The following is a 27,983-nucleotide window of genomic DNA, read 5'->3' on the forward strand; positions in this document are numbered from 1 at the left end:
GTGTGTGTGTGTGTGTGTGTGTGTGTGTGTGTGTGTGTGTGTGTGTGAGACTCGGGCGGGCTGGCCTTGGCACTTGTGGGGGTCTGCGGGATGCGGCGCCCCCCGGAGCGCAGAGGTGCTGCTCTTCCCGGACAACACAGCCTGCCTTGGTGTGGCATTTCTGTTTTCATTTCACCACCCTACTGCTCTTGCCCTTCCGCAGACCGGCCCCCCTCCAGCAAAGTCCCTCAGCAGCCGCCCGTGCCCCCCCAGAGACCGACAGCCGGGTTTCCTCCTCCGTCGGCAGGCCGGAGTCACGCGGTAGGCCTCCCAGCTTTCTTCACTGGTGCTGTGTCCACTTTGATCCCTCCTTTGCCAGAGAGAAGACTCTACGTATCTTTACCCAATGCTGACTAGTAAGAACAGATTATATATAGGCTGGGAACATGCAAACCCAAGCACTCACGGTGTGGGGGGTGGGGTGGGGGGGTAACATACATACTAGTGCATATCATCGGCATTTTCTTTTTACCCAAAACAATTTAAACTACTTCAATAATGAAGTATTGCTGTCCCACTTTTGAAATTAATAAAAATTGTGAAATAAACCCGAGGGACCAAGGTCAGTAAATGGCCCCTACCGCTATTGCGTGGGTCTCTAGCACCTTCTCTCGCCGCAAGACGTGCGCCACCTACTGGCCAGAGGCGGAAATTCCGCGGGCCGGTGGCTTGAGCCGCCAAGGCTTACAATGCAGAGAACCCAAGGGCAGAGAGAGAGGCAGCAAACCGCCTTTCCTCTTTCTTCAAGCTTACAGCCTCAGGTCCTGTGGGTCCAGTTAAGTACCCAGAGAGACCCCGAGAAATTCAGGCTAATATGTCAATAGCTGGAGATGTGTTTTCTTCATAAGGGATCGGAGCACTTTAACCGCAGGGTAATTGCCAAAGTGTCAGGGCTAGAAGGAGCGAGAGAATGTATTTTTCCAAAATCTCAAAATGCAGACCTCACCACAGTTGGGACCTTTCATCTAAGCATACATGGCTTCCTCTTGCTTGTGCAGTTTTCTTGCAAAGGGGGCTCAGGGAGCTGAATTGATCTACAAAGCATTTTGCTTTGAAACCTGAAGGCTTCCACCTCCACTATTGGGGTGCAGAATTCTCTCATTCAGTCAACAGATAGTTACTAGCCGTTACTGTGTGCCAAGCAGCGTTCTAGCTGCTGGGAATAGAGCACGAACAAGACAAATAAGGTCCCTTTGCTTTTATAAATTTTCAATTTTGGTTGGGGGAGGCAGATACTAAACAAGTAAGCAGATGTATGCACAAGACAATTTGAGTAGTAATGTGTGGTTAGGGAGACAGAGAACCCAGTAACTTGATGATGGGTGGGAAGGTGACATTGAGCTGGACAGAATGGGCCAGTTGTGGCAGGAGCCAGGGAAGGAACATTCTAGGCAGAGGGAAACACAAGTACCGAGATTAGAAGGAGGGCATGAGTTTAAGATCTTGCAGGAGCTGTAAGAAGACACTTGGAGTGGGAGCCCAGTGGGCAGTGGAGAGAGGAGTCTAAGATAAGAAGGAGTTGGAAGGGTGGACACACGGCGAGTTTTTATTGTGTTCCTAATGTGATAGGGGCCACTTGAGGGCTTGGCAGGGGAGTGACATACTCACTCCATTGCCATGCAGATAGTACCTCGGATGAAAGAGTGTGGGATGGGGAACTCAGGTAAGAGGTTATGGTCCAGGAGAGAAATGACAGGAAAGTGAACAGAGTCAGACAGATTTGGAGCGATAAGGCCCCAAGTGAGAACTTGTGGATGTATCCTAACGAGATGCTACCTAACATGTGGATCTTTTTTAAACAGCCACTCCCCCCACCCCAACCAAACCACGAAGAGCCTAGCAGAAGTAGAAACCATAAAACAGCAAAGCGTAAGTACGGGGCCTGCCCTCTCTCACCCACCAGCGCACCTGCTCCCTCAGCCCCAACCAAGTGCTTTCTTCTTGTAATTGACTTCAGTCTTTTTCTCTTCCAGTCCCTGCTCCTTCCATAGACAGAAGCACGAAACCTCCCCTCGATCGTTCATTAGCCCCATTTGACAGAGAGCCCTTCACACTAGGTTGGTATCTCTCTATTTGATGCCTAGTAACAATGGCCAATATTTATAGAGTGCTTACGGCATGATTTTCACACGCACCACCACAATCATAATGGTACCATGATGTGGGACTATTAGCATCATCCACATTTCATAGATGAGGCAACTGAGGCCCAAAGAGATAACTTTCCCAAATGACTCAGCTACCCAGTGATGGGGGTAGAGACTCAACCCAAGGTCAGGCTGGCTGCAGAACTCCCGCTGTCAGCCCTGGGCTGGGCTTGCTTCTACCCGGGTGCCGTGTGTACACATATCTCATTGTCCTCCCGAAGGATGGTGCAGGAAGCAGTGCAGTGCAGAGGGAGGGCCTGGGCTGAGACAGGAGGTCTGGGAGAGCTGTTGTCAGCTGCCTTGGCAGCTACTGAGCCGCTTACTGACCGCAGGGACCATATGTGTTCAGAGTTGTCTCCTTTGTATGGTGTTCTGTTCTGTAAGGAGAAGATGCTTGATAAAACTCCAAGGTGCTATTCAAATGTCAAAGTTGTTTATTGTTGCCCACGTGCAGTTGACCAAACTGTGGCTATCCTACAGTCCTTTTCCCCCAGAAGTGGCCCAGAGTGTTCTTGGAGTATGGCTACCTCTATATAAAGCTATTTTCAATTCAATTCTAAAACTTAGCGACCGTTTATTGAGCACCCACTCTGGGGCAAGTACTTTACCCACCAAAAATAATTTACCTATATTATCCTCACACCAACCCAATGAAGGGGGTGTATCCCCCCCATTTTGCAGACAATGAAACTGAGGTTCAGAGAGGTTGAAGAACTTTTCCACATTTGCATTACTTGGTGTAGGATTTGAACCCATGTCTTTCTGACTTCAAAGCGGGTGCTCTTTTCCGCCACATCATGCTACAGTTGGAGACCCGGATTTTCCTTGCTCTGGGGTAGGGAGTTCTGGGGAAGGAGCTGGGAGCCTTGCCGGAGAAGGAGCCCCGAATCCTGACCGCACCCAGCCTTCCTGACCCGCACTCTGAGCAAAGCAGTTAGGCTACTGTGGCCTCAGGTTCCTCTCTGCGTGCAAATGAATTTCAGTTCTTAGATTTGAGGCTCCTGCCTGCTGCTGTTTCCACGAACTGGACCACAGCTCTGATGACTCCTGCAAAGCTCTGTCGGCTGTCTGAGTTCAGAGTGGTCTGCTGCAGAGGGCTGTTCAAATTACATGAGAATGAAGACAGAGAGATTCAAGTTCAGACCCCAGGCCTGCTTACTACCAGAAGTCAAAGCATCAAAAAAGTGGAATACTGACATCAAATCCTTCAGAGTCACCTCCTGAACAAAAGTTTCCTTTTAAAAGATTCTTTTTAAAAAATTTTTTTTTTTATTTTTTAAAGATTTTATTTATTTATTTGACAGACAGAGACATAGCGAGAGAGGGAACACAAGCGGGGGGAGCTGCAGAGGGAGGGGGAGAAGCAGGCTCCCCGCAGAGCAGGGGGCCTGATGTGGGGCTCCATCCTAGGAGCCTGGAATCATGACCTGAGACACCCAGGTGCCCCCAGAAAACTGATTTTAAAGGTACCCTTTCTTGACAATACCTACTCTTGATTGCTTCCTTGTCCATGATGTTTTGAGAGTACTAACCTCTTACGATGCCCAGAGAATATGCATACATCAGAAAATTTGTTTAAAAAAAAAAGAAAATCTACTTAAGCCTAAGAATATAAATCTAAGTTTTCTGGGTAACCCTGTAAAGTAGGGTTTCCATCCTAACCCAAAGTTTTATGAATAATAAACATTTCTTATACCATCAAAACTGTCTCTTACTGGGCAGTGAGCTCTTCACAGTAGGACGAGATTCTTAGGCCCTGTCAGGGGCCTGGGCTGTACATCATGTCGTGAAAATCATATCATCATTCCCCTTGGGGTGTTACCTGCACAGAGGTATGGAAGGGAGGGGAAGAAAGAGGAAGTATCAAGGAGTTGTCAGCACCCATGGAAATGTGCCTGACCCTGCACAGAAATTGTCACCTGATCCTTACAGCAAACCTGTGCATTTTTAACCTATAATCTTCATTTTACAGGTGAGGAAATTGAGACTCAAAGACCTTAAATAACTTGCTCAAGGCATATAGGATTTGCTTGTAGACCTGGTTGAAGAGTTAAGTGGTACTTTTTATTGCACTGAAAACATAGGGCATATCTATTCGAAGGGACTTCGGACAGAATCAAAAATAAATTGCTTTGAATAACTTTGCAGTGCAGAGTTCTCAGGTACACCTAGCATTTCTTCAGGGAGCCTGCATGTCGTCTGTTCCAAGAAAAAAGTAAAAGGAAGAAAGAAACAAAACCCAACCAAAAATTAACACAAAATGATTTGCACCCCACCAGGAGTATCTCCTAAAATGCTCTTCCCCAAATCAAAAGTTTTTCCAGAAAGTAAGTGTAATACTTTAGGTAATGTCAAATGTTCCACAGGACTGGAGGAAAATTAACCCTCCAGGGCAAATGGGTTTATTTCAGATACAGGAATAAACTGAGGCTATCCAAAGAACTTCTTAGTCAATGAAAGAGGCGTAAAATCCCAATAAGACATTTTAATCCTTCTTATCATCAGTTACATAAAATCAAATGTTGAAAAGAAGCACAGAATTCAGAATACTGTTTGCATGTACACAACTCTGAGTGGCCTTGGGCTAGTCACTTAATTTCTCTGAGCCTGTAAAATTAGGTGCTCCCTATGGGCATCTTCCAGGTCTGAAGTCTGTGATTCTTCAATGCTCACACCCAGTCGGCCCCCTCAGGGCTCGGACTCATGGTTTCATCAGACTATGTTTGAATACCTCCTGCTTAGTGGATAAAGTATTCAAGGCCTGCCTGTTATTTGTCATTTACAGGAAAGAAGCCCCCGTTTCCTGACAAGGTAAGCTCCTTCCCTGGTTTGTTCTGTTTGTTTTTACTTTGGTTCCATTTTGTGTCTTGTCTTTATTCTTTGGAAAGTGCTGAGGACACTGACATGTCTTCCCTCCTGTCTTACAGCCCTCGGCCCCCGCGGGAAGGTAAGGTGCCCTGTCGCATCTGTGTGAGGGTACACGGTGTATGCCATAGAAACACGGTTCAGTTTGGTTCCCACCCCTGCTTTCTCTCAACTCTGCAGGCCTCTCGGGGAGCATTTACCCAAGATGCAAAAGCCTCCTTTACCTCCAGCCACTGAAAGACATGACAGGGGTAGCCCCCTGCCCGGGAAGAAGCCACCTGTGCCCAGGTAACTGTCTTCTGTTGCCTGAGTTTGTCACTCAGAGAGGTGACGCCAATAGCCTGCTTAGCAGTAGTCTACAAGGAACCGAAAATCATGGGTGCTCCTGGGGAGCAGTGGATGGTTTCGCTGCTGGGGCTTGAGGAATTCTGGCTCCTCGGGTTGGATATCAAGTCCTGGGTCCCTTTGAAGACGACAGTGATCTAGCAAAGGAAGGAGTGGAGCGATGCTTCATCAGGAGGACGGGAATGGCCACTGTCTGTGGAGAACGTCTCCTCAACCAGTCGAACCCGTGCTCATGTTTTCCTTTCACCTCAATACATAGGAACAGTACCTGCCACTTCATTTTTCAAGACAGGTGGCAGAGATGACATAATTGGCAGAGGTTTTTAGGTCACTGTAAGGTCTTCCTCACTCTGCAGCCACATTTTATAATGGCAGAATTGCTCTACTATTTCTAAATTTACTGTGAAGTTTTTGGGGCCTATGTACCAAAGGCATAAATGTATCTGGGGTCAGGCTCCACTTTACTCCTTACGAAGGACGTAACCAAGGCTTCTGTTTTTCTTGTCAGCATCATCAGGCTTCATAGCTCCGGCTGTTGGATTGAACCAGGGCCATGGCTAGAGGGCACCAGAAAAAAACCCTCAGTAATCAAGATATTTGAATGGATTTTTTTTTTGATGGAATCTTTTTAGAAATCAAATTGAATGTAAAAAGTATATAATGAACAAAATATCAAAATTTTAAATAAACCACGAGGATGATGCCGCGTGAAGCCCCTGACAGATAGGAGGCATTCAGTACATTCCTTCTCTCGTCCCCCTGTCCAAGGAGAACGTGACGTGGGCCCAGACACACAGCTGCCTGCCATGGCCCAAAGGCAGCTGTCGCCAAATCTGTCTGACTAGCTCGTGCGTCTGGGAAAAGTCCCAGAGCAGTAGCATTTTCCAACTGTCTTCCCTTCACCCGAAGGGTGAGCCCCGAAATGGCTGTTTTAAGACATCAGCAAAGGAGAATATTACCTAAAATATTTTCATTTGCTTGGAGAAACATCTACTCAGTGAAATTTAATAGCTACTAAAGAGTTAGTTTGCTGACTAAACCTTTTTTATATATATGTAATTATTTGCTGCAGTAGCTAAAAGAATAAAGGTTTGCCTAGCTCAGCTTGCAATGGTGACAGAACATTGAGTCACCAAACCTTCCCTCCACTCCTGCTCCCCGGCTTTTCTGCTGTGTTTTTTGTTTTTTGTTTTTTCCCATTTTATCACAGCTCAGTGGGTTTGATTTCTCATTATTAGAGTAAGTGAAACTATCTATATTCTGAGGCTGGCTCATTGGAACTCTTCATGTTCAGTTCTTTTTTTAATTCATTTCAGGCACGGATGGGGACCAGACAGAAGAGAGAATGTAAGTACAAAATCCCATTTGGTAGATGCTTGGCACAGGGAAAATCAGTGCAGGCTCTGCGGAGCTTGGGGCCGTGCCTTTCTCAGACTTCATTGAGGCCCAGCGCACGGAGCAAGGCCTGCATGCAGTCGGCTCCTAAATACTGGTGCCTGTGAGGGCCTCCATCTTTTCCTCCTGCCCGCAGTGCTGCATTGCTTAGCTCTGGTGCCTCTGAGAGCTCCCAGGGTGGCCGGCTGCATCACAACCCCATTCCCAGGTGGTAATTCGTAAGGTAAATAACTGTGGTTGGAGGGAAGGATAAAAGGAGGGATGCCCAGGAGTCTGGGCCTTGAAGCAAAGTTTACAAGGCCTCTGTTTTCCCTTTTAGTAAGTCCATGGCCTGAATAAGAGAGGGAATAACAATTATTGAATGCCTGCTGTGTGCATGTTGACAAGCTAGCGACTTTTGGATGATGAGCTCTTTGCCTGGGAAACAGCAATGAAAGTTTTACATCCAGTTTTAGCAATGAAAATCTTATGTCCCAGAAGCCCCATCAGTTTCAGGCAAACTGGGACCGGGATAGTTGGTCACCCCAGCTTTACACGTTTTGCCTTTAATGACCCTATGAAGAATCATCGTTTCTCTTTTACTAAGAGGAAATCCAAGCTCACAAGGGGTAAGATACTTGTCACAAGTTGCACAGCTATGATTAGCCAGGATTGGAATCCAAGTCTGGGTGCTTTCCTCTACACCATAAGCCCTCCGAAGGTGATCACACCCCTACCACTATGCAAGGGCTCAGCCCACAGGTGCCTGCTGTCTTGGAGCTCTGTGCTAGATGCTATGATGGTTCAGACACTGTCCTAGGATATGAAAGACAGGCAGGCCCACACCCAGCATGCGAAACAGTAAGTGATCATGGAATGAGCTCTAGTGGTGGAGGCAAGAAAGTAATTGATGGGGCTTGAGGAGCCAGGGGTGACTTCTTAGAGGTGAGATTTATGATGTCGTTGAGTGATGGGGAGGGCATAGAATAGAGTCATCCTAAGAGAAAGCCCAGTTGCATTCCAGCCTCAGGAATGTCCTGAGCAAAGGCAGGTGGATGACAATGCCTATTCACCCTATGGGGACTGCAAGGACAGCAGCTTGGCTGCAGAGCTATAGGGAGAAAGAGGAGACAAGGTTGAAAGTGAGAGTAACATTATACTCTCAAGGTTCCCAGTCTCTGGAAGGGATGATGCTCATGTCACGAGAATCTGAGAGTTGTAGAAAGAAACATGACATGGTTGCAATGGTGTTGAAGAGAGATTTCATCGTGGGCATTCACTGAGCCCATGTGCGTTTATTCACTGAGCCTATGTGTAGCACTTTGCTGGAACTCCCAGTTGGCCAACTGGGATGAATGATTCTGGCTATAACTCTTCTTATCTCAATGGTAGGACTAATGACAGCTAACTTTCACTGAGCACTCCACATATACCAGGCACACGTAATAACCAATGCAATCCTTGCAACAATACTTTGAATAAGGTGGTCTTTCTTCACCAGTGTGCTGGTCTATCAAAACAAGTCCAAGTTGGCACTTTTGGCCTGCTGGTCAATGGCAAAATCATTTTGCCTCTTGGAACATCATTTCTCATCTGAGGAGTACAGCAAATAGCTCTTCCCTTGCCTATTTCACAGGTTGCCTGAAGATAAATGCTGAGCAATGTAGACACCTTGTAAGCCACATGGTACATAAATAAAGTGGAGTTGCTTTTAAGGGGCGTGGCAGAAAGAAGGCTTAGCCTTGGGCCAGACAAATTAGGGGCCAAATCCATTTCTGTAACCCTTGGCAAGTTAGGACTCCTTCCTCAGCGCCATGTTTCCATTTGTAAAATGAGGATGTTGAATTTTTAAAGGGTTGCTAGGAGAATTGGATGAGACACTGTGTATAAATCTTTGGGGGCACATAGTAGATACTGCCATTATTATTGTGTTTTTTGGCCCTTTTGGGCACCTCAGAACCTATTCTGAGAGTCTCAAATTGGAGTGTCCTTAGCTGATTGTTTGTATTAAGAAATTATGAACCACTTAGCAAGCTTTACTGTTCTCCACAATATATTTATTATGGAGACACACAACTGCTAAAGAAAGAGAGACATTTATATGATTGAGAAATGCAGTTCTTTTAGGAATTGTGTTTTGATGATAGGCTAATACCTTTTTTTTTCTTCCCCTTACCAGGATGAAGATGATGGTATGTTCAGAAAAAGCTTTCTTACAACTTATAACTCATTCCTTCCTTTTTCTGCTCAGGCGTTCATGTGGAATTATTTAGCACAGGAACCCCATAGAATCAATTACAATTGTTAAATTAGTATTAAGTAGACATAGAGCAGTTGGTATACTGCATTATTTATCTGGGTTACCAAAGAGAACTGTTATGTTCATAAGTAATGGTGCAAATAACTTAATAGTACAGCAAAATTAAAAATTGCATATATGGTTTGATAGAAAAATTTCTAATATTTATGCCTTCTAATACAGGAAAGGATCACTAACTGTAGATAAATGAGACAGCATAAAATTTGGCTTACATAAAGCAAAACTTGTGAATCATTTCTGAAATTCATATGGTTTCCAACTGACAATTTTCTGCCAAGATAGCATTTCAAAAATGAAAAAATAGGATAAATGTATATTATAGAGAATATAGAACGGCAGCATTTTAATGCACTCTAAGGTGGCAAATCATCTAGAAAAACCTTGGGGGTGGGGTTCCATCCTACCACTTCATAATTACATTTGATCTTTTGACCAGCTGTTTCTAACTTACGGGGGAGTGGTTCTGGAAGGTTCCTGGGACACTTGGTTCCTGACAATCTGTTTTATTTTTCCTTTCCCCCACAGTGCATCAAAGACCTTTGCCTCAACCCACAATGCCCTCCATGAGCTCCAATACTTTCCCTTCCAGATCCACCAAGCCATTGCCCAAGCACCCCCTCCCGTCACCTCACATGCTTGGAGCATTCTCTGAAAGGTCTGTGGTAACGTCATTCAGTGCTAACTTAACATCACACCCAGGTCCATTGATAAGAACTAATGTTCGGTGGTTTGGGGAAGAAAGAAATGAGCCAGTGGTAGTCAGGTTGGAATATTTTGGGTTTTCAGAAATAAAATCAAGCTGAGCATAAACCACCACACGTGTTAATCCACTGCTATTCTTGGAGTCTCTGTGCTTGGGGCTGGAGGGGTACAGAATTGACTACCCCATGGTCACCCGGACAGAATGGATCCTTGGGCAGTAATGGGGAATGCTTTCACTTTGTGAATTAAAACGATCACTCAAGAAGCCCAATTAATTTAAGTACTTGGAGTTCATCCAGATCTTGGATGGGAGGACCTAGCAGATGCTACAAATTCACTGCATAGGCTCTGTCCCTAGTAGGCCCACTTTCTCAACAGCAACAGAGTTTCTCAGGGCCCACAGTGAGACTGCCCAGAGGCAGAGGCAGGAACAGGAGAAAGATACAGGCCATTTCTACCTAAACAAGCCCGGGAGCTGCTCCCTCGTGTCCTCAGAACCCCCAGCCCTTTGAGTTCATTCTCTACGATGCAAAGAGAGAGGCCCAGTCCCCACCTTCAATACGGGAGAAAACCACCAGCACGACCTCACTACGCCTGCTAGATATCTAGGTGTCTCAAATTTTTTTCATTGTCCCTGTGTGCCTCTTGCTTTGATTTTCTGCTTTTTCTTCTCACTCTTCTAGCTGTTTTTCTTCTGCCATTTTCTCATTCTACTCCATCCCTCACTGGGCCCCAACTCTGTCCTTCCTTTGTGCTGAAGACCACTCCGTGCCATTGCTGAGCAGAGCAGACTGACAGGGTTGGGCTAGCGGGTGGGGGAATGGCTGCTCAGCACAGAGCTGGCAGCATTTTGGGGCCCCCTCCAGTGCCTCCTCCGATGCCCATCCCCGAAGATACTGTTTTTGTTTGCTGCAGGGCCACCTGGCCCTCTCTGGGTTTTTCACCCAGCCACCTCCCCGCTTGTGGACCATCAGGCCCCAGGATTCACTGTTCCCAAACTACATGCCCACTCATATATATTCCTAACCAAAAGAGATGTCCTCTCCCCAGAGGACGTCTGCCATTCTCCAAACTCAAAGGTCTTAAACTGCAGCCAACTCTTAAAATAACCTTCCAATGCTTTTTATGGATTTTTGTTGTTTCGGCTTTCAGAGTCTGTTAGCATTTGGGATAGTCCACCTTGGGGCAGTAGTGAGATGTGCCCCATCAGCCCCTCCTCTTTGTCCAGCTGCCACGGCTTCAGGGACGGGCGGTAGTAGTCACAAACGAAGCAGCATTTTCAGTGGGTTTCCCTAACACAGCTTCCCCATCAGCCTCTTCAGCCCAACCCAACACCAATCAGTTCTTTTTCTGTCTCCGCAGTAACAGTGGTTTCCCACAGAGTGCCTCCCTGCCTCCATACTTCCCTCAAGGTTTGTACTCTGGGCTCTAGTGACCTACTCCAGGCAACATGCCTCCATGACTGGATTCCTAAGCGTCCCAAAGCCTTTTGGCAAAGGTTTGGTTATTTCCTAAAAGCCAGAAGATATGTTTTCTCATTCAGTATGTAATTCAGTTTCTGCTGTGTGCCAGGGCTATTGGAATGCTAGGATGCTACTACATAACACGCACACACACACACGCACACGCACACACACGGCCTCAGAAAGGTGGCCTTGGCCTTAGTCTCGACACAGAGAGCTTTTCCTCCCTGCTGTTTTTATATGGTGCTCAGGATAGTGCTTGGCGTTCTCGGTAGTTTTAGGTTTCTATAATGAATTTATCCTTGAGCTGCAAGTTGAGGAACATGTTTAAAATACAAACTAAGAGAACTCGACCCCCTAAGATTCTGATTCAGTAAGTCTGGGTGAGGACCTGCATTTTTAATACCTTCTCCGGGTGTCCATGATAAGTATTTGCTGAGAGTGTTCTCAAACTTGAATATGAATACAGATCGCCTGGAAATTGTGTTAAAATTCTAATTCAGTGGGTCTGGGGTGGGATGTGAGAGTCTGCATTTCTAGCAAGTTCTCGTGTGATGCTGATACTGCTGGTCCATGGACCACTTTGAGTAGCAGCAAAGGCCTACAAGGTAGAACTAGACTGTTTATTTTTCAGCCTTAGAGACTTGCAAGTGATTGACATGTGGTAGGCAGTTTTTAAAATGTTTGTTGAATGACTGAGTGTTGAATGACTGTGGAAAGTTACCCAACTCTAGCAAATAGATTTTTCTTATGCCAGGAAACCGACCTAGTGTTGCCAGATTTTCTGATTTTTTTTCATGAAAAACTGGAAATATGGCTTTTAACATGAAATTACCTGATTTTTATTTTATTTTTTAAAGATTTTATTTATTTGAGATAGAGAGAGAGAGTATAAGCAGGGGGAGCAGCAGGGGCAGAGGCAGTCAGGCTCCCCACTGAGCAGGGAGTCAGACACTAGGCTCAATCCCAGGACCCTGAGATCATGACCTGAGCTAAAGGCAGATGCTTAACCGACAGCCACCCAGGCGCCCCCAAATCACCTGATTTTTAAACGTTGACTTAAAATTTTTATTTAATTATTTATTTATTTGACAGAGAGCGACACAGCGAGAGAGGGAACACAAGCAGGGGGAGTGGGAGAGGGAGAAGCAGGCTTCCCGCTGAGCAAGAAGCTGGATGTGGGGCTCGATCCGGGGGCCCTGGGATCATGACCTGAGCCCGATGTGGGGCTCGATCCCAGGACCCTGGGATCATGACCTGAGCCGAAGGCAGACGCTTAACGACTGAGCCACCCAGGTGACCTGATTTAAAAATTTTTTAATTGCTGTGAGGAACAAAACACTTTCGTTTTGGTCATGAACACGCACAAGAACACAAGTGTGTGTTATAAACAGAAAAGTACCTTAGTACTTGAATTATGGCTCAAGGGTCAATATTTTTTTTTTTTTTTTGGAGCACATCCATTACATTCAATTGAATACATTATCCCACAAACATGTGAGACACCAATGAAATCCATTATGTTGTCAATGTTTCCTAAGCATTTGAGGGTATAGTGAATACTATGTGGTTTCCACAGTTGCCCCCACGCCCCCTTGATTTTCCACAGTGTCCACAAGTCACTGTGTTTTGTGAACCCACATTGTGTTACTTGCCTGGCTTCTGCGGGCATCTAAGCTTCAGACACTTCACGTATAGCAATGTTTCCCAAAGTAAGTTCCACAGACCCCTAGTTTCATGGGTTGGTGGTGGGGATTATTAATGTAAATAGTTGGTTAATTTTGGGGGCAATGCTTACCTTAATCAAAATTGATCCTTTTCCCCCTAAGACTGCCAGGACACCTGGTCCTCAGTCTTCTCCTTTGGCTGCTCCCATGTTAGGAAGATAAAGGATATTCTGTATATTGTCCAAAAAAACCCACCCCAGCTCCCTTGAGGATCTCAATAGTAAGGGTGGTGTGTGGCTGCAATAAACAGTAGTATATTATCTGTTAAGAATATGATTTCATGGTGCTGGCCTGCAGATGCAGAAGCAGAAAAACAATTCCTCAACTCTAAAGGAGCTATGCAATATAGGCCTTGTTTATATTCGTTAACTATATAGTTAACTATATAGTTTCTTTCATTCAATACACAGTATAAAGTGCCTGCCATGTTGGACTGCAAAGGTAGGGGTAGGGAAAATCTGTTTAGGCTTTGGGAGCCTTAAGAAGACATCTCAACAGTTCAGGGCAGTCTGATCTGCTTATTTTGAAGCAGGGAACACCATGGTGAAGAATTCTGCTAGCCTGGCCCCCGGGGACCTCAGCCCTTCCCGGGTAATTCTCCTGGCTCAGTGGCCTGGATCAGCAGTTTGCCATTTGGGGCTTATTGTTGATGGAGGAACAACCCTCCTTCGGGAACCACCTGGAGTGCTTGTTAAATGCAGATTGGGTGATTCAAATCCCCCTCCCCCACCCCAGGGGTTCTTAACTTATGTGGAATAATGTTTGGGAAATCACAGGTTCAAGTCCTGGCCCTGCCACTAAAAGCACGGGATTTGTTCAGGCTCTCGGAGCCTCTGTTCCCTCATTCTCAAAAGAAGATAATACACATCTTGCGGTGTTGCTGTGAGGATTAAAGGTAGGGTACAGGGGTGCCTCACTTAAGGCCTGGGCAGAGTCATGCTGAATAAGTATGTGTTGAACAGTGAGTGAATGACACATGACTAATTCAGAGAACATCCAGTTCACAGAATTTTTCAGTTCTTAACAGCTGTTCTGGCATACAGAAAACAGTCTTGGCGATTACAAATCAACACAAACCTTTGCTGAGATTAGGAAACACATTCTCAGACTCAGAAAGTTTCAGGGAAGCGTAAACAAGACAATAAGGTGTTAGGGAAGGTGAGACACGAATGCTGGGTAACTTACAGGCACCTCACAGACTTCCTGATTGATCGGGTAGTTGGTAGGGTCTTCTGTGAGAGATGAACACTTCTACCTCTTTAGGAAATTCAGTTAGGAACAGTAGGTAGCGAACTCTGGTTCTAGAGGCTAACAACATTCTCAAGGTAATTTCACCTTGTCTTGGGTAACTTACATTTCTTATTGTGTAAACAAATGAGGACCTAATTCTCTTTATTACTGCACTGTCACCATATCAGAGGTTGGGAGTCCATTCTGGGTGTGCTGGAGCCAATGAAAAAATCAGTCTCTTGAATATTCTTTTTGATGATCACATTAAAACTACTGTGACTTTTTCATTAGTGGACTAGTTATTTTATAGTATGTGACATGCACATTTAAGAAATCACTCAAATTTGTGCAACTGTCCTCAAAATTTCACTGACATGGCTATCGAATGATGCCTGAAGAGTCAACAGCCCTTATAGTTTTGAACAGGTGAAAATTATTTTTGAAGCTATGGCTTCTTAAAATGTTAATTGTTGGGAACAATTGCAAGGGCATTTTAGGGGGAAAATGTGTGATGACAGAAATGAAAAGTAGCTTACAGCAAGTTAACTTTCAAAATGCTATACTTTTGAAGGCCTTAGCAACAGACCACCTCCTAGAGCTGAAGGAAGAAACTTCTCCTTGCCAGTTCCGAACAAACCTCGATCACTGTCTCCTGGGGAAGAAGAGGTAATTAAGCATATGTTTTAATTTTCTTTTTTTCCTAGCAAATAACCAGAATCTCCCATTTGATACTCTTTTGTATTTTTATTATTATTTTGAATTACCCTTAAATTTTTTTTAGTGAATTAAAGGGGAGGATCCAGATGAAAAATAGGTTCTTTTTCCTTGGTGTTTTTTCAGACTCTTCCAATAGCAAATGTGTGTTTTGTATTTAACAAAGAGAAAAATAATCCTATTTTTCATTGGTTTTCTAGCTTATGACCTTGAATAAGTCACTGAACTGCTCATTAACCCAGATTTTTCATTGTGTATTATACTAAACTGAGGAAATTATTACATCTATCTCTTTCCTGATTAAAGCTTCCATTATATATGCAATGCTTATTCACAACTACCTTTGCAACCAGTGTCATGATAAAAAGCAGTTCATGCAAAATATCTTCTATTTAGCCCCACCTAAGTGATTCCATTTTCAAATTAAGAAAACAGATGTTTCAAAGGTCATGGAATTGAGGTGGTGATTTATGAAAATGATTACTTGGAGGCTTTTCTTTTCACTCACATATGTAACTGCAAAATTTATTCCATTTTGAAAAAATTTACATTTTCAGAATTCATTAAATGAAGAATGGTATGTTTCTTACATTACCCGACCAGAGGCAGAAGCTGCTCTTAGGAAGATAAACCAGGTACTGTGCTAAAGTTTATTTTTAAGTAGTTATAAATATTAATGGAAGGAGAAAAGGGGAACTGGCTTTTATGGAGGACCAATTATGGGCTAGGAATTCTGCTAGGTGATATTCATGCCGTTAGGCCAAGGGGACCCATTAGTGACAGCTTTACACTTACCAGCATCCTATTCCTAGAATCTGTGAAAAATCTAAATTAAGGCAGTCATTCGGCTGGCAGAATCTGAGGAGATTTTATTAACGGAAAAGGTCTATCTTGTCATAGGAAGCATACCTTATCAAAAGGAGACTCTTTCTCCAAAATTCTCACATCTTACTGGTTCCATCTTCATTTTTAATACACAATTGGCCATTCACACTGATGTGAAGGGATTCCTATGGAGAGAGGCAAAAAACCTTTTTGCCCTTTCCCCTAGAAATTTCTAGTTTAACCAGATCTCCTGTGGTTTGGTGCTGAACCTTAACCTCAAATCTATATATCTGAGAAAGAAAAGCAAAGATCCTTCATCTCTCACATCTTGAGTCTACAAGAATAGTTCTCAATCTTAGCTGCACATTTAAATCACCTGGGGAGCTTTAAAAATTCTGATTCCTGGGTTTTACCTGGAGAGATTCTGATTTAGTGAGTTAGGTGTTCTCTGTGGGTTCTGGGAGTCTTCAAAACTCTAAATTCTAAATTCTAGGCTGTGAATCACTCGTCCACAGGTATATCTGTTGAATAGAAGAGGTTCTGAATGGAATTTACTCAGTAGAAATAAAAAGAACAAAGGAAAGCCATTATTGCAGATTGCAGATTGATGGCTATTTAAAGCCATCTTGATTCAATACACAAACAAGGGAGTATTTTAAAGCTGCCTTACTAATTAATTCTATTTTTATTTTAGATTTTTACAGTGTTAATATTAGGTAGCAATAATTTATGGAATGACATTTTAAAGTACAGGACAAATCACAACACTATTTTAATAAATAGAAAAAAAGTGGTAACACAAGATGGTCCACATTTGTTGATGGTCAGGTGTTTAATGATGAACATGTGGAGATCACGAGGTTTTTAAATGGGTGAATTTTATAGGTATTTGCATGTTTTATGACTTTGGCTATGGAAAGAAAGGGCTAAGGAATTAGCTCCCAGGAGTAGGAAGACAGATCTTTAGTTAAACCAATAAAGTCCTTTATTTTGTCTGGCCCTTTATCCACTCAACCACTTAGTATTTATTTTATTACTGAAAAAAGATTTATTTTTCATCAAGAGACTTCAATTTGGAAATTTCTCTGACACAGTCTTTGCTACCTCTTGACAACCAAGAAATCCGTGACACAGGGGACTGTAACCGTTCACGGAACTAAATGTTCACTGACTTGTCAACTGGTTAAGTTTCCAGATCTCTAGAGGCTTGTCTACTGCTCTTACAGGCAAGAGAAGTAGTGACATTTACTGGGGTACATGGGTGGCTCAGTCAGTTAAACATCCGAATCTTGATTTTGGCTCAGGTCATGATCTCAGGGTCCTGGGATCGAGCCCCGAGTTGGGCTCCCTGCTCAGCAGTGAGTCTGCTTGAGGATTCTCTCTGCCTCTCCCTCTGCCCCTCTCTCCACTCATGCCCTCGTGCTCTCTCTCTAAAATAAACAGTTAGGTTAAAAAAAAAGAAGTATGGACATTTGCTGCTCACATAATAACAGGAATTTATTCTTTTAGGATGGCACTTTCCTGGTTAGAGACAGCTCTAAAAAAACAATAGCAAATCCATATGTCCTCATGGTGTTGTACAAAGATAAAGTTTACAACATCCAGATCCGTTATCAAGAGGAAAGCCAAGTTTACTTGTTGGGAACTGGACTCCGAGGGAAAGAGGTAAGGAATTCCAGTTGCAAAATTTCCCCAAATCCTCTGTTTATGCCCTTCTGCATACCTGCCAATATGAAACCTTGCTGTAACATTCTTTGGGAAGGTCCATACTATATGGCAACATTTGAGTTAAATCACATTAGTGAAGCCCTTCCTTTACTGGAAGGAAATAAATAACAGTAGCTATCTGTGCCATAGAGTCTTTCTTATATCTTTTATTCCAAATAGTCTAAAATCACATGTATACCTTTTAAAATAAAAAAATTAAGACTTAAATTAAAAAATATATAGTTAGATGGTGTCAAAGGGAAGTCCCTTCTATCATTCACCTCTGTAACATAATTTTAATGTAAGATTGCAGTGTATTTATGAGGCTATATTTTAAAATTGATATCTGGAAAAGGGTAAAAAAAAAATAGAATTCTTGTTGTGGAGATTATTTAAATATTTGGGTCATTTCTCACTTAAAATGGAGGCTTGGCCAATGAAGGTGGCCAAACTGCCAAAGAAATTTTCCTCTGTTTGGCCAATGTTTACGCTAATTCCTTTTTGGATGGTAATCAAAAACACTGCTTTTGCAAAGGAAACTAAAAGCTAAACTTAAGCCCCAAACATGTTCTTTAAGTTCAAAGTTCCAGGAGGAGGAGCAGCTGAATCAAACATTTCCAGAATGAAAAACAGCTAACCCTTAACTTCCACTTCACTCCACATATTTTTAAGTTATAATCATGTAAATGAGTAGGGAAAAACACATGCTTCGGATCAAATGTTTCAAACACTGGTTCAGTGTGGCAAGAGCTGCATAGATGCTAGAGGGGCGATGAGGTCTGCCCTCCAGAATTTCTGTTGGTCTGGTGGGAAACCGTAAGTACAAACCACACGTTGCAGCGTCCTGGAGGGAGGCATCCAGCCCAGTAGTCTCGGAGGAAGTGCATAATGCTGTCTGCGGTACCTGTGTGATTCTGACCTATGTCTAGAAGGATGGATGGGTTTTTTTCCAGTCTGGCCATCAGGGATAAGGTGATGAAGGCAATGGGTGCAAAGACTTGGCTGCAGAGCCTTTGCGAGTGTGAGGTGGCTAGTGAGGACACAGCAGAGAGATCATGAAGGAACCATTCATTCTGCCATGCCATGGATATCAGCTCCAGACATCGGGACACTGTCTGACCTCCTGATTCCTTACACCTCCTCACACTATTAGTCACTACTAAGAGTGAAGTAGAGATACAGAAACCAAAATCAAAGACCCAAACAGAGCAATTCTAAGGCAAAGGCATTATAATTAGACCTCTTATTTATGACCCCCATAAAGTTAAAATTTATATATATATATAACATAAATATAAATATATATAGTCTTTTATCCATAATTTGTTGGATGTTAAAGAATTATTTTTTCAAAGTTCTATAGCAGAAATTATTAAAATATTTGCCAAGTATTACATTTTTTTTTTCTCACCATCCTCATGACTTGAAGAGGTAGGAAATTAGGCAGATAAAAAAAAAAACTGAGGGTGAAATTCATGCTACTCATTTCAATGTTGATTTATCTCCTTATTTTGAATTTTTCAGGACTTCTTGTCTGTGTCAGATATTATTGACTATTTCAGGAAAATGCCACTTCTGCTCATTGATGGGAAGAACCGAGGCTCCAGATATCAGTGCACGTTAACGCATTCTGCAGGTTATCCCTAGCAAGTTAGCCAAACAAATGAACCTTCCTCCTGCCTCTGTTGCCAGCCTGGGAAGATCAGTCAACCGTGGTGAATGGACAAACACTTAGAACTGAATCAAACTCCTCAACATGAGCACAAGGTTTTGACCTTTCGCATAAAAAAGTGTTTGAAATGAAGACTGTCAAGTATCTCATAATTTATTTATTCTTCTTCAATGTTTGTAAAGTGCATGAGTTAATACTGTTCACACTTGAAGTCTAGTAGTGCGCTGTAATAATTCATTTAAAAAAATGTGTACTTTGGAATACCCATTTCAAAGTACAGTAGTTTATATAGTTACAGAAATAATTTGAGGCAAATTTAAAAACACTGAAACAGTAGTAGTTTTTGATATCACATAAAACTGATTTTTTTAATAGCCAAACCTTTGTTAGTCAGAGGCAATCCTCAGTTTTATACATATAATTTGAAAATTTCTAAAAGTCACTTTCTCAGCAGCAATAATTTAAGAGGCTTCAAACTATTTCATCCTTTCTTATTTGGTGTTTTTTGCTGGGGGGATTTTTGTGTACTTTTTTATGAAAAGATATATGCATGATGGGATAACTTCCTAGGATTAAAATTAATTTTCCTTTTGCTTTACTTTTGTGTTCCTAAAACTATTGACTTTGTTTAGTCCATACTATTATATTTTTGTTTTAAAGCAAATTTAAGCTACAAATACCGAAAGTAATCATTTTAAATTTAGAGATGAGGCTTTGGTGTCAAATACGTCTGGATATATAAGTGCATCATATCCCAACACCCACATCCCACCTCCTCTGCAATTCCCACAAATCCAAAAGCATTTTCAAGTGATGTGGATTTTACCAAAGTCTTCCAGCAAAGATGAAAGAGCATTGCATATACACAGAAAAATGTGATCAGACTTGCCTATTAGATGCCTTCCTTCTATCTCTTTTATCCCCTGACAACTCTACCATAAAGCCCTTCTCATCATCATTCCTAAAAAGGCTTTATAGATCCTTTGAAGCAACACAGCTCTTTCCTTCAGTTTACTTATCTCACTTAACAGACAGTAGTAGGTATTCAGCACAACAAAAACCAGGCATTTGGTTGTTCTTCAAGTTTTCCCCTTGGGGGCCTTGGTTATTATTCCACAACTTTCATTAACGACAAAAATTTTCGGCTTCTCTACTTAATCTGCAAGTTTTCTGAGGGGCAAAGAAAAATATCTTGCCTCTTCATTTTCATAAGTTAATTAATAGAACATCAGAAGGGAGCTTAGACGTCACCTGGTTAAAACTGATAATTTGTTAAGATAACAGGTATGTGGAGACTTTTAACCAATGATGATGATAATGTTTCATCAAGCTTCATCCTTACAAACTGGGAGTTCTCAATTTAGGGTCCAGAGCTAGGGAGTCCTAAAGCTGAAAAATCTTCATTCATTTCCATGTTTATTCAATGGGATTTCAACAAGCATTTAATTAGTGCCTATTCTGTGTTAAACACTGAGTTGGGTGGTGAGGATAGCAGACACTGTGAGCTGATCTTGTGTCTTGCTTTAGGGCCTACTGTCCTTTATGTTTGAAAATCTCTGAAATGAAAGAGGTCATAGATTTCAAAGCAACTATTTGGTAGTGAATCATGTCCGCTGCCATGTCTCTACCCTCTTCTACCTGCCATATGTAGGAAACCAGTCTAACAGAAGAGGATAAAGTCAATGCACAGAAATAGAACCAGGTTATAAACAGATGATAAATTAGCAGAGTCCCTGACATCTATTTCAACCGCTTCCAAGTCACATGACCCAATAAATGCTTCAGCTAACTTGAGTTGTTTTTGGCACTTGTTACCAGGAGAGATCTGATTAATACAAATTCATACCATCCACTTCTAATTTGGTTAACTCTCTTTCAATCTGAGCCAAATTCAAGCATAAAGTAAAGGATAAGCAATGCCCCATGGCCAATTTCCTATATCATATTCTTGCCACTAGTGAAATGAATTAGCCATTCTTCGAAACATTAAAACAATAAAACAGCCTTCAAGAATATTAAATAATTATTTACAACTCATCATATTTTTATTTTGTTTTTTATCATATTAAATATATTAGTAGACTCAATTCTCCCAGATACATGTTAATTCTACAATAAATACAGTTACAAATTCACAACAAACAAAAAGAAATCAGATAGAAAAACTGGTAGAAGCAAAGGATACATCTGATATTTTAGATTCTTCAAAGAGGGGGGTTTTCCCTTCTGGTTCCTGTAAGTCATCTGTCTTCACAGGATGATTAAAATGTAAAGTAAGGTCGCAAAGCAGCAACTGGGAGAGCTCTGTGTAAAACAAAATAATAGAAGATACTGTCTTGGAGCACATATGTCATAGACAACTATTATTACTTTTTTTTTTTTAAAGATTTTATTTTGGGTGGGTGCCTGGGTGGCTCTCAGTTGAGTGTCTGACTCCTGATTTCAGCTCAAGATCTCAGGGTCCTGAGATGGAGGCCCGTGTCAGGCTCTGGTTTCAGCTCGGAGTCTGCTTGAGATTCTCTCTCTCCCTCTCCCTCTTCCCCTCGCCCCGCTCGAACTCTATCTCTCTCTAAAATAAAATCTTTGAAAAAAAAAAGATTTTATTTTTACATAATCTCTATACTCAGTGTGGGCCTCGAACCCACAACCCTGAGTTCAAGAATTGCAAGAATTCCTGTTCTGTATTTTCCTCCTAAGAAAAAGGTAATTTCTTTATAAGCCTCAGCACTTATAAACTACCAACCGAGCCAGCCAGGTGTCCCTATTATTACTTTTAGTAGCTATTTCTAATTCTTAGTTTTCTCCTAAGTGATTATTGATCAGACCACAATTAAGTGTGCCCCATCTTGACTTAAAGTCAAATTTATATACTATAAAATAAGCATGGCATAAAAATTAACTAGAAGGCTCCGCTATCTTACTGAACTGCAACTTGATTTATACAAATTTGATTTATGCTTTTTGTAAAGTTACTATTTTTGTGTTATATGTTATGTATAGAGAATCAAACAGGTCTATAAAGCATGTTACAAATATTAGCAGTTCCTATCTCCAAGAGGCAACCACTTTTAACTTTTTTTTCTTGCTCATATTGTTTTTGTTGCTTTTGTTGTTTTGTATGTGTCTGTGTTTGGTGTCTTTTGGTTTTGTTTGGGGGGCAGGTATTTACCTCCATATCTCTAAGTGACATTCATATTTTATTTTTTCAACTGTAGGTATTATCTATGTGCTTCTGACTACAGAAGATTATGATACAGTTCTTTTCACTCACCCCCCACTCCCCCAGAGTGTACTTAAGAGTACAATTTTTTTTATTTTTATTTTTTTAAAAGATTGTATTTGTTTATTTGACAGAGAGAGAGAGAGCGAAAGCAGGAACACAAGCAGGGGGAGTGGGAGAGGGAGAAGCAGGCTTCCCACCAAGCAGGGAGCCCGATGCGGGGTTCGATCCCAGGACCCTGGGATCATGACCTGAGCCGAAGGCAGATGCTTAACGACTGAGCCACCCAGGCACCCAAGAGTACAATTTTTGTTAGCTCAATATTTAAAGGTTAAAACGTTTTGATTATATAAATATTCTCCACAGCTGAGCCTTGCAATACATTTCCCTTCCTGCATGGTGCCACCCAATCAGTTAGTAATTTTCTTGTCTTCACTGCTTAATTATCATAAATATATCCCAAATCTTCCCCAGTTGGGCCGATCTCCTCCAAGTATATAGTCAGATGCCTTAGCTATCTGATTGTTGAAAGTCTCTCCTCTCCTAGAGCCTTATGATCTACTCTAGTCTGGACTGCTTGCTCTCTAGAACTGCAGTACAGCACACATCGGAAAACTCCCTTCACCATTATCCTAGGGACTTCTTTCCTCCCTCCCTTGTGTGGAGTATCCTTTTTCCAGAATCCCATTTCTTTCTCTTTTGGTCTGCTACCTTGTTTGGTGGAATATGACCTGAGTGATCAGTAACTTTCTGAAGGGGGAAAAATTTTATGTCTGAAAATTTCTCTCTCTATACCAATGCTTTAATAGATTGACTATAGAAATATAGGTTAGAAATCATGTTTCTTCAGATTTCCAAGGCCTTGCTACACTGTCTTCTAGCTTCCAGTGTAGCTTTGAGAATTTTCATGATTCTAATCCTTAATCATTGTTTCTCTTTAGAAACTTCAAGGACTTTTTGTTCTTCCAGAACAAAATTTCACAGTATTGTACTTGGGGGTCTACTTTCAACCACCGTGTTGGCCTCTTTCATTATAGAAACTGCTCTCCTTCAGCTCTTTAAATTTTTCTCAGATTAGTTCTTTAATGAATTCCTCCCTGTGCAGTGTCTGCATTCTTTTTTTAATAACACTCCTGTTTACTGAATGTTGAACTTCCTTGACTGATCTTGTAATTTTTTGCTCCCTAAAACTTTCCACCTCTATTTTTTTTTTTCCCCTCTAGGGGATTCTCCTTTTATCCTTAAACCCTTCCACAGAGGTTATTTCTATTGTCTCACTTAATTTCCAAGAATTCCCTTCTCTAAAATTTTTTTATAGGATCATGTTCCTGTTTCATGGTCATAGCATCTTCTTTTACTTCTCCTCAGCTGTTGATAGTTTCTTGGGAGTTTTCATCTTAATTCATGATTTCTGTTTCTTCCTCATTGATGGAATCCATGTATTGACTTTGTCTCTGCTTTTCATATTAGATGCTTTCATCAAATATCTATTGCTCCAGAGCTATCTGCTCATATTTAAGACCATGGCAGTAAAGACAACTGGAAACTCTGTGCCTATGGTAGCCTGTCCTGGGGGGTGAGCTGGCTGGGTATTTTGTTGGGGGAAATCTCTGCTCTCAGTGTCTTTAGATTTTTTTCTCTTAGGCTAGTCAGATTCCTGAAAGAAAAATCTGCTTGAGGGTGTAAATCTGGCTGCCAATGTTTTATAGCCAAGTGGGAAGAGAAAGCTGGGAGTCTTGTAATTCAGTATGTAAACTTTGTCTTAATATCTTTGTTTTCAGTACAGTACTCTTTGCCTCAACTTGTGGCTAATGGCTCCAGGCCAGAGATCCTGTCAGGGAATAAACTCAACTCTTCTTTTTTTTTTTTTTTTTTTTTTTTAAAGATTTTATTTATTTATTTGAGACAGAGAGCATGAGAGGGAGGAGGGTCAGAGGGAGAAGCAGACTCCCTGCGGAGCAGGGAGCCCGATGCGGGACTCGATCCCGGGACTCCAGGATCATGACCTGAGCCGAAGGCAGTCGCTTAACCAACTGAGCCACCCAGGCGCCCCTAAACTCAACTCTTCTGTCATAGAAAAGGAACAGTTGCCTAGTTCAGAGAGGGGAAGAGAACTTAGAGGTCTACAACTTCTTCTTCTTCTTCTTCTTTTTTTAAGAGAGAGAGGTGGGGGAGGCATAGAAGGAGAGTAAAAGTTTTTTAAATTAAAAAAAAGAGAGAGAGAGAGTCTCAAGCAGGCTCCATGCCTAGCGCAGAGCCTCATGCAGGGCTCCATCTCATGACCCTGAGATCATGACCTGAGCTGAAATCAAGAATCAGATGTTTAATTGACTGAGCCACCCAGGTGCCCCCTTTTAATTATCTATCTATCTATCCATCCATCCATCTATCTCTCTAGGGTCTACAACTTCTTAAACATTTAACCAGCCTTCCTGTTCTTAAACCCACCTTTACCCCCACTTCCTGAGGATTCTGGTGCCACCATATGCTGAGTCTTCATTGGCTCTACCCAGCCAGCTCACAGATCAGATTTTTGGACTTTAGGGTTCAGACTTTTCTGTTTGCTTCCATTTGCTTTCTGTTTCACTGTTAACTTTTTTTGAGAGCTCTTTACCTTGTGCATTTTTGTCTCTTTAAAATCACTTTAAATTTAAATCTCAGGTTTCTTTGTGACTAGTTGTGTGATCTAGGAAGAGTAGTTAACCTCTCTATGTCTGTTTCTCTCTTTGTAAATGCCAGTGGTAATATTTTCTTCCTCACAAGGTTGTAATGACAATTGAGTCCATTTATACAGAGCTCTTGGAAGAGCATCTGGATTATGGTAAATACTATGTGTCAGCTATTGACATTATTATTGAGAAAAGGAAGTGTGGCTAAAAGGAGTGCTGTTCATTTAATCTTCCATGTTTACCAGAAGTCTGCCCTCTGACTCCAGCTCTACAAGCCCCTATAGCCTAACTGCCTGACTTACTCCACAGCTTCTCAGGAACACATTCATCACATTTCTATTTTACTTCACGAAAGAATAATCCCCAAGTTAGAACAGTTAATCAAGTTTGAGAAAATCTAAAGCTTCTCTGTTTTAAATGAACACAAGTATCCAGACACCAATTATTCATTTAATAAACATTTCCAAGAACCTGTTATATCAAGGTGCTATGTTAAGGGCCTGGAAGACCCTTAAGGGGCTTACAGTTGAGCAGGGATAGGAAAAGTAAGTAAACATGCAATTACAACACAGTGTGATAGATATGAAAAGGTAGAAGAGATAACATGCTTGCTTAAAAAAATTTTGCCAGTGGAAGTAACCTTGACTACTAAGTAGCAGTTAACCTGTCTGGGTGGAGGTGGGGGTGCAGCAGTGGGCATTTCAGAAGATGCATGTGTTATTAAGGTACAGATACGAATGAAGAGCAAATATGTAGCTCAGCAAATGGTTCGGTATGGCTGAAGCACAGAATGTGCAGGGATAAAAGAATGATAAGATACTGGAGAGGTAGGCAGGGGCCTGATCTCAAGAGGTCTTATAGTCCATTCTAGGAGGTTTGTTGGACTTTATTCTGGGGCAATAGTGAACTAATGAGAGTTTTCAGGAGATTCACATTTTAGAAAGGAAATCCTTAACTGTATCGTTGAGTTTGGTTTTGAGGGGTGATGAATTAAGCAAAGATAACGAGATTTCTTTACATCAGATTCCTCAGAGCCTTTGTTAATATGTACTGTGAATTTTTGAGAGAAATATACAGAATAAAGCACTTCCCAAATTTATTTGACCCTAATAATGTGGACTCTGTTCTTACTGCACACCACTTATTAACATCTCTTGAGACAGCAGGGTTCGAATATCAAAGTCTGGGAAATGTGGCACCCACTATTTGGTGCCTAACTAACAAGCACTTCCCTCTTGTTTTTGGTGGTACAATGTGATTCCATCTGAGGTGATCCTTTCCCCAGCTCCAGCAGTAAGTCCTGACTGGCCCAAACTGGTCTTGGCCGTCCCATCCCCCTTAACAGCAGCTGATGTAGGCATATGCATTCGATGCAAATGTGGCCATGAAAGGAAAGGGAAACTGTGCTGGAGGGACCCGAGGAAAGGCTTTTATAGAGATAGGCAGATGCAGTGTCTGCCGATGGCCACACCTGCAGGTAATGACTATGAGTGATAAACAGAGTCAACATAACAGAGGAGATAAATGGGAAGAACCTGGTATGGTCAGAAGCCTTTAAAATTCTGAATTAACTCTGGGACTGCCCTACCTTGGATCTCTTATTTCCTTGTTGTATAAGCCACATTAAGTCGATATTTTGTTACTTTTATAGCTGAATTCCTTGTAACTGACAGAGAGGTTATCTTTAAATATCCAAGAGCTGTCATAAGAAGAGTAACTACATATTCAGTGTAGTTTCATGTTTAGAAATAGGACAAGTGTGTGAAAGGAAGACGAGAATGGATTTCAGCTAGTCCATAAGGAGGAACCATCTAAAAAGGAAGAGGCTGACTGGTGAGAGAGGGAGGGCATTCCAACAGAGGAAATTTGGGTCAGGGATAAATTGTCCCTAGAAATATTCAATCACGGAAATGTTACATGTTTGGGATAAAATAACAGAATGTCCGTGAGGTGAATGACTAAACGTCATGAACTGTAAGGTCTAATCCTACTCTATGAATCTGTTTAAAATGAAGAACCCTGAACTCACAGAATCAAACTAACGTATAATTTTAATTTGGAAGGAACCTTAGGGGCTTGGTAAAGATTAATGGATAGAGACACTGAATTTTGCAGAACGTGACGTCATCGTGCAATGGTTTATTGAAGGGAAGGAAGGAAAGTAAATAAATTTAAAGAGGTTAGTTAGACAACATCATAAGCTTGTTAGTGTCAGGGATGGGAATTCAAGTCTGCTAACTCCCAGGAAAATTTTCAAACATAACTCATCTTTAGAGATCTAGTTCATATTACAGTGTCAACATTTCTTAAGAAGTAGAGAAATCCTAATTAGTAGGCAAATTCAGTTATATCCCGCAGAAGCACAATTTGGCTCTATTGTTTGCTTTATAACTATGGCATACAAACATTTTAATTCGGGGATTCCATACTTACCTTTCATCTTCTTCAACTCTGAAGAAATTGTGTTAATGTTTTTAATTATGGCTTCCACATTTAGCTCATGGTCAGGAACATTATTCTTAAACATCTGATTTTAAAAGAGAAACAAAATGTATAAATTAGAAGCATTTACATGCACTTTGAAAATACTTAAAGCTTTGGTATTTCTAAAAGGAAAATCTGTTATTTCAGAACTGAAATAATTCTGAAATGATAGTCAACATCACGGTTAAAATTCTAGCATAGTAAGTCATCAACTTGTTCATATTTTCCAACTGAAGACACCTCCAACTAGAATTCTTCTTTAATGAAACCAGATAATAAGATGGGGCCCTTACAATGGAAATGCAGAGGTCCCCTTTTCAGAAAGCCTCAGCACTTATAAACTACCTTATAATTGAGTAGTCGTATAAAAGTTTCTCTATTTTTGTTTATGTAAGACAGTGTATTCTTCTAATTGATTCTTGAATGACAGGTCCACATTAAAACTCTAAGTTCATAGTAAAACTCAAAATAAGATTCATT

At 41.6% G+C, this 27,983-nt stretch overlaps 2 protein-coding genes across 2 annotated transcripts in view; one reads left to right on the plus strand and one right to left on the minus strand.

The window, feature by feature from the left end:
- The window catches only part of LCP2 (lymphocyte cytosolic protein 2), a 49,986-nt gene extending 30,302 nt beyond the window's left edge, over positions 1–19,684 (plus strand). Inside the window, exons 8-21 of the mRNA XM_021698195.1 lie at positions 203–300; positions 1,842–1,908; positions 2,013–2,096; positions 4,972–4,997; positions 5,114–5,133; positions 5,232–5,339; positions 6,713–6,743; positions 8,950–8,962; positions 9,616–9,745; positions 11,155–11,204; positions 14,784–14,878; positions 15,484–15,561; positions 17,261–17,416; positions 18,983–19,684. Coding sequence (XP_021553870.1) covers positions 203–300; positions 1,842–1,908; positions 2,013–2,096; positions 4,972–4,997; positions 5,114–5,133; positions 5,232–5,339; positions 6,713–6,743; positions 8,950–8,962; positions 9,616–9,745; positions 11,155–11,204; positions 14,784–14,878; positions 15,484–15,561; positions 17,261–17,416; positions 18,983–19,105 — 1,079 coding nt within the window. The 3' untranslated portion in view covers positions 19,106–19,684. The remainder of the gene's footprint in view (positions 1–202; positions 301–1,841; positions 1,909–2,012; positions 2,097–4,971; positions 4,998–5,113; positions 5,134–5,231; positions 5,340–6,712; positions 6,744–8,949; positions 8,963–9,615; positions 9,746–11,154; positions 11,205–14,783; positions 14,879–15,483; positions 15,562–17,260; positions 17,417–18,982) is intronic.
- Positions 19,685–21,282: 1,598 nt separating this feature from the next.
- On the minus strand, positions 21,283–27,546 carry C7H5orf58 (chromosome 7 C5orf58 homolog). Its single transcript, XM_044916926.1, has 2 exons — positions 27,453–27,546; positions 21,283–21,434 (listed from the first exon to the last, which is right to left on the minus strand). The coding sequence occupies exons 1-2, from the start codon at positions 27,544–27,546 to the stop codon at positions 21,283–21,285; spliced, it is 246 nt and encodes an 81-aa protein (XP_044772861.1).
- Positions 27,547–27,983: the final 437 nt, after the last annotated feature.

The sequence above is a fragment of the Neomonachus schauinslandi genome, chromosome 7 (assembly GCF_002201575.2).
Source record: "Neomonachus schauinslandi chromosome 7, ASM220157v2, whole genome shotgun sequence".
NCBI classification, from domain to species: domain Eukaryota; kingdom Metazoa; phylum Chordata; class Mammalia; order Carnivora; family Phocidae; genus Neomonachus; species Neomonachus schauinslandi.

Coding starts and splice junctions, on each gene's coding strand:
- C7H5orf58 (XM_044916926.1), bottom strand. CDS start 27,546: ATGTTTAAGAATAATGTTCCTGACCATGAGCTAAATGTGGAAGCCATA. Junction 21,435..27,452: donor AGAGTTGAAGAAGATGAAAG/GTAAGTATGGAA, acceptor TGTTTTACACAG/AGCTCTCCCAGTTGCTGCTT.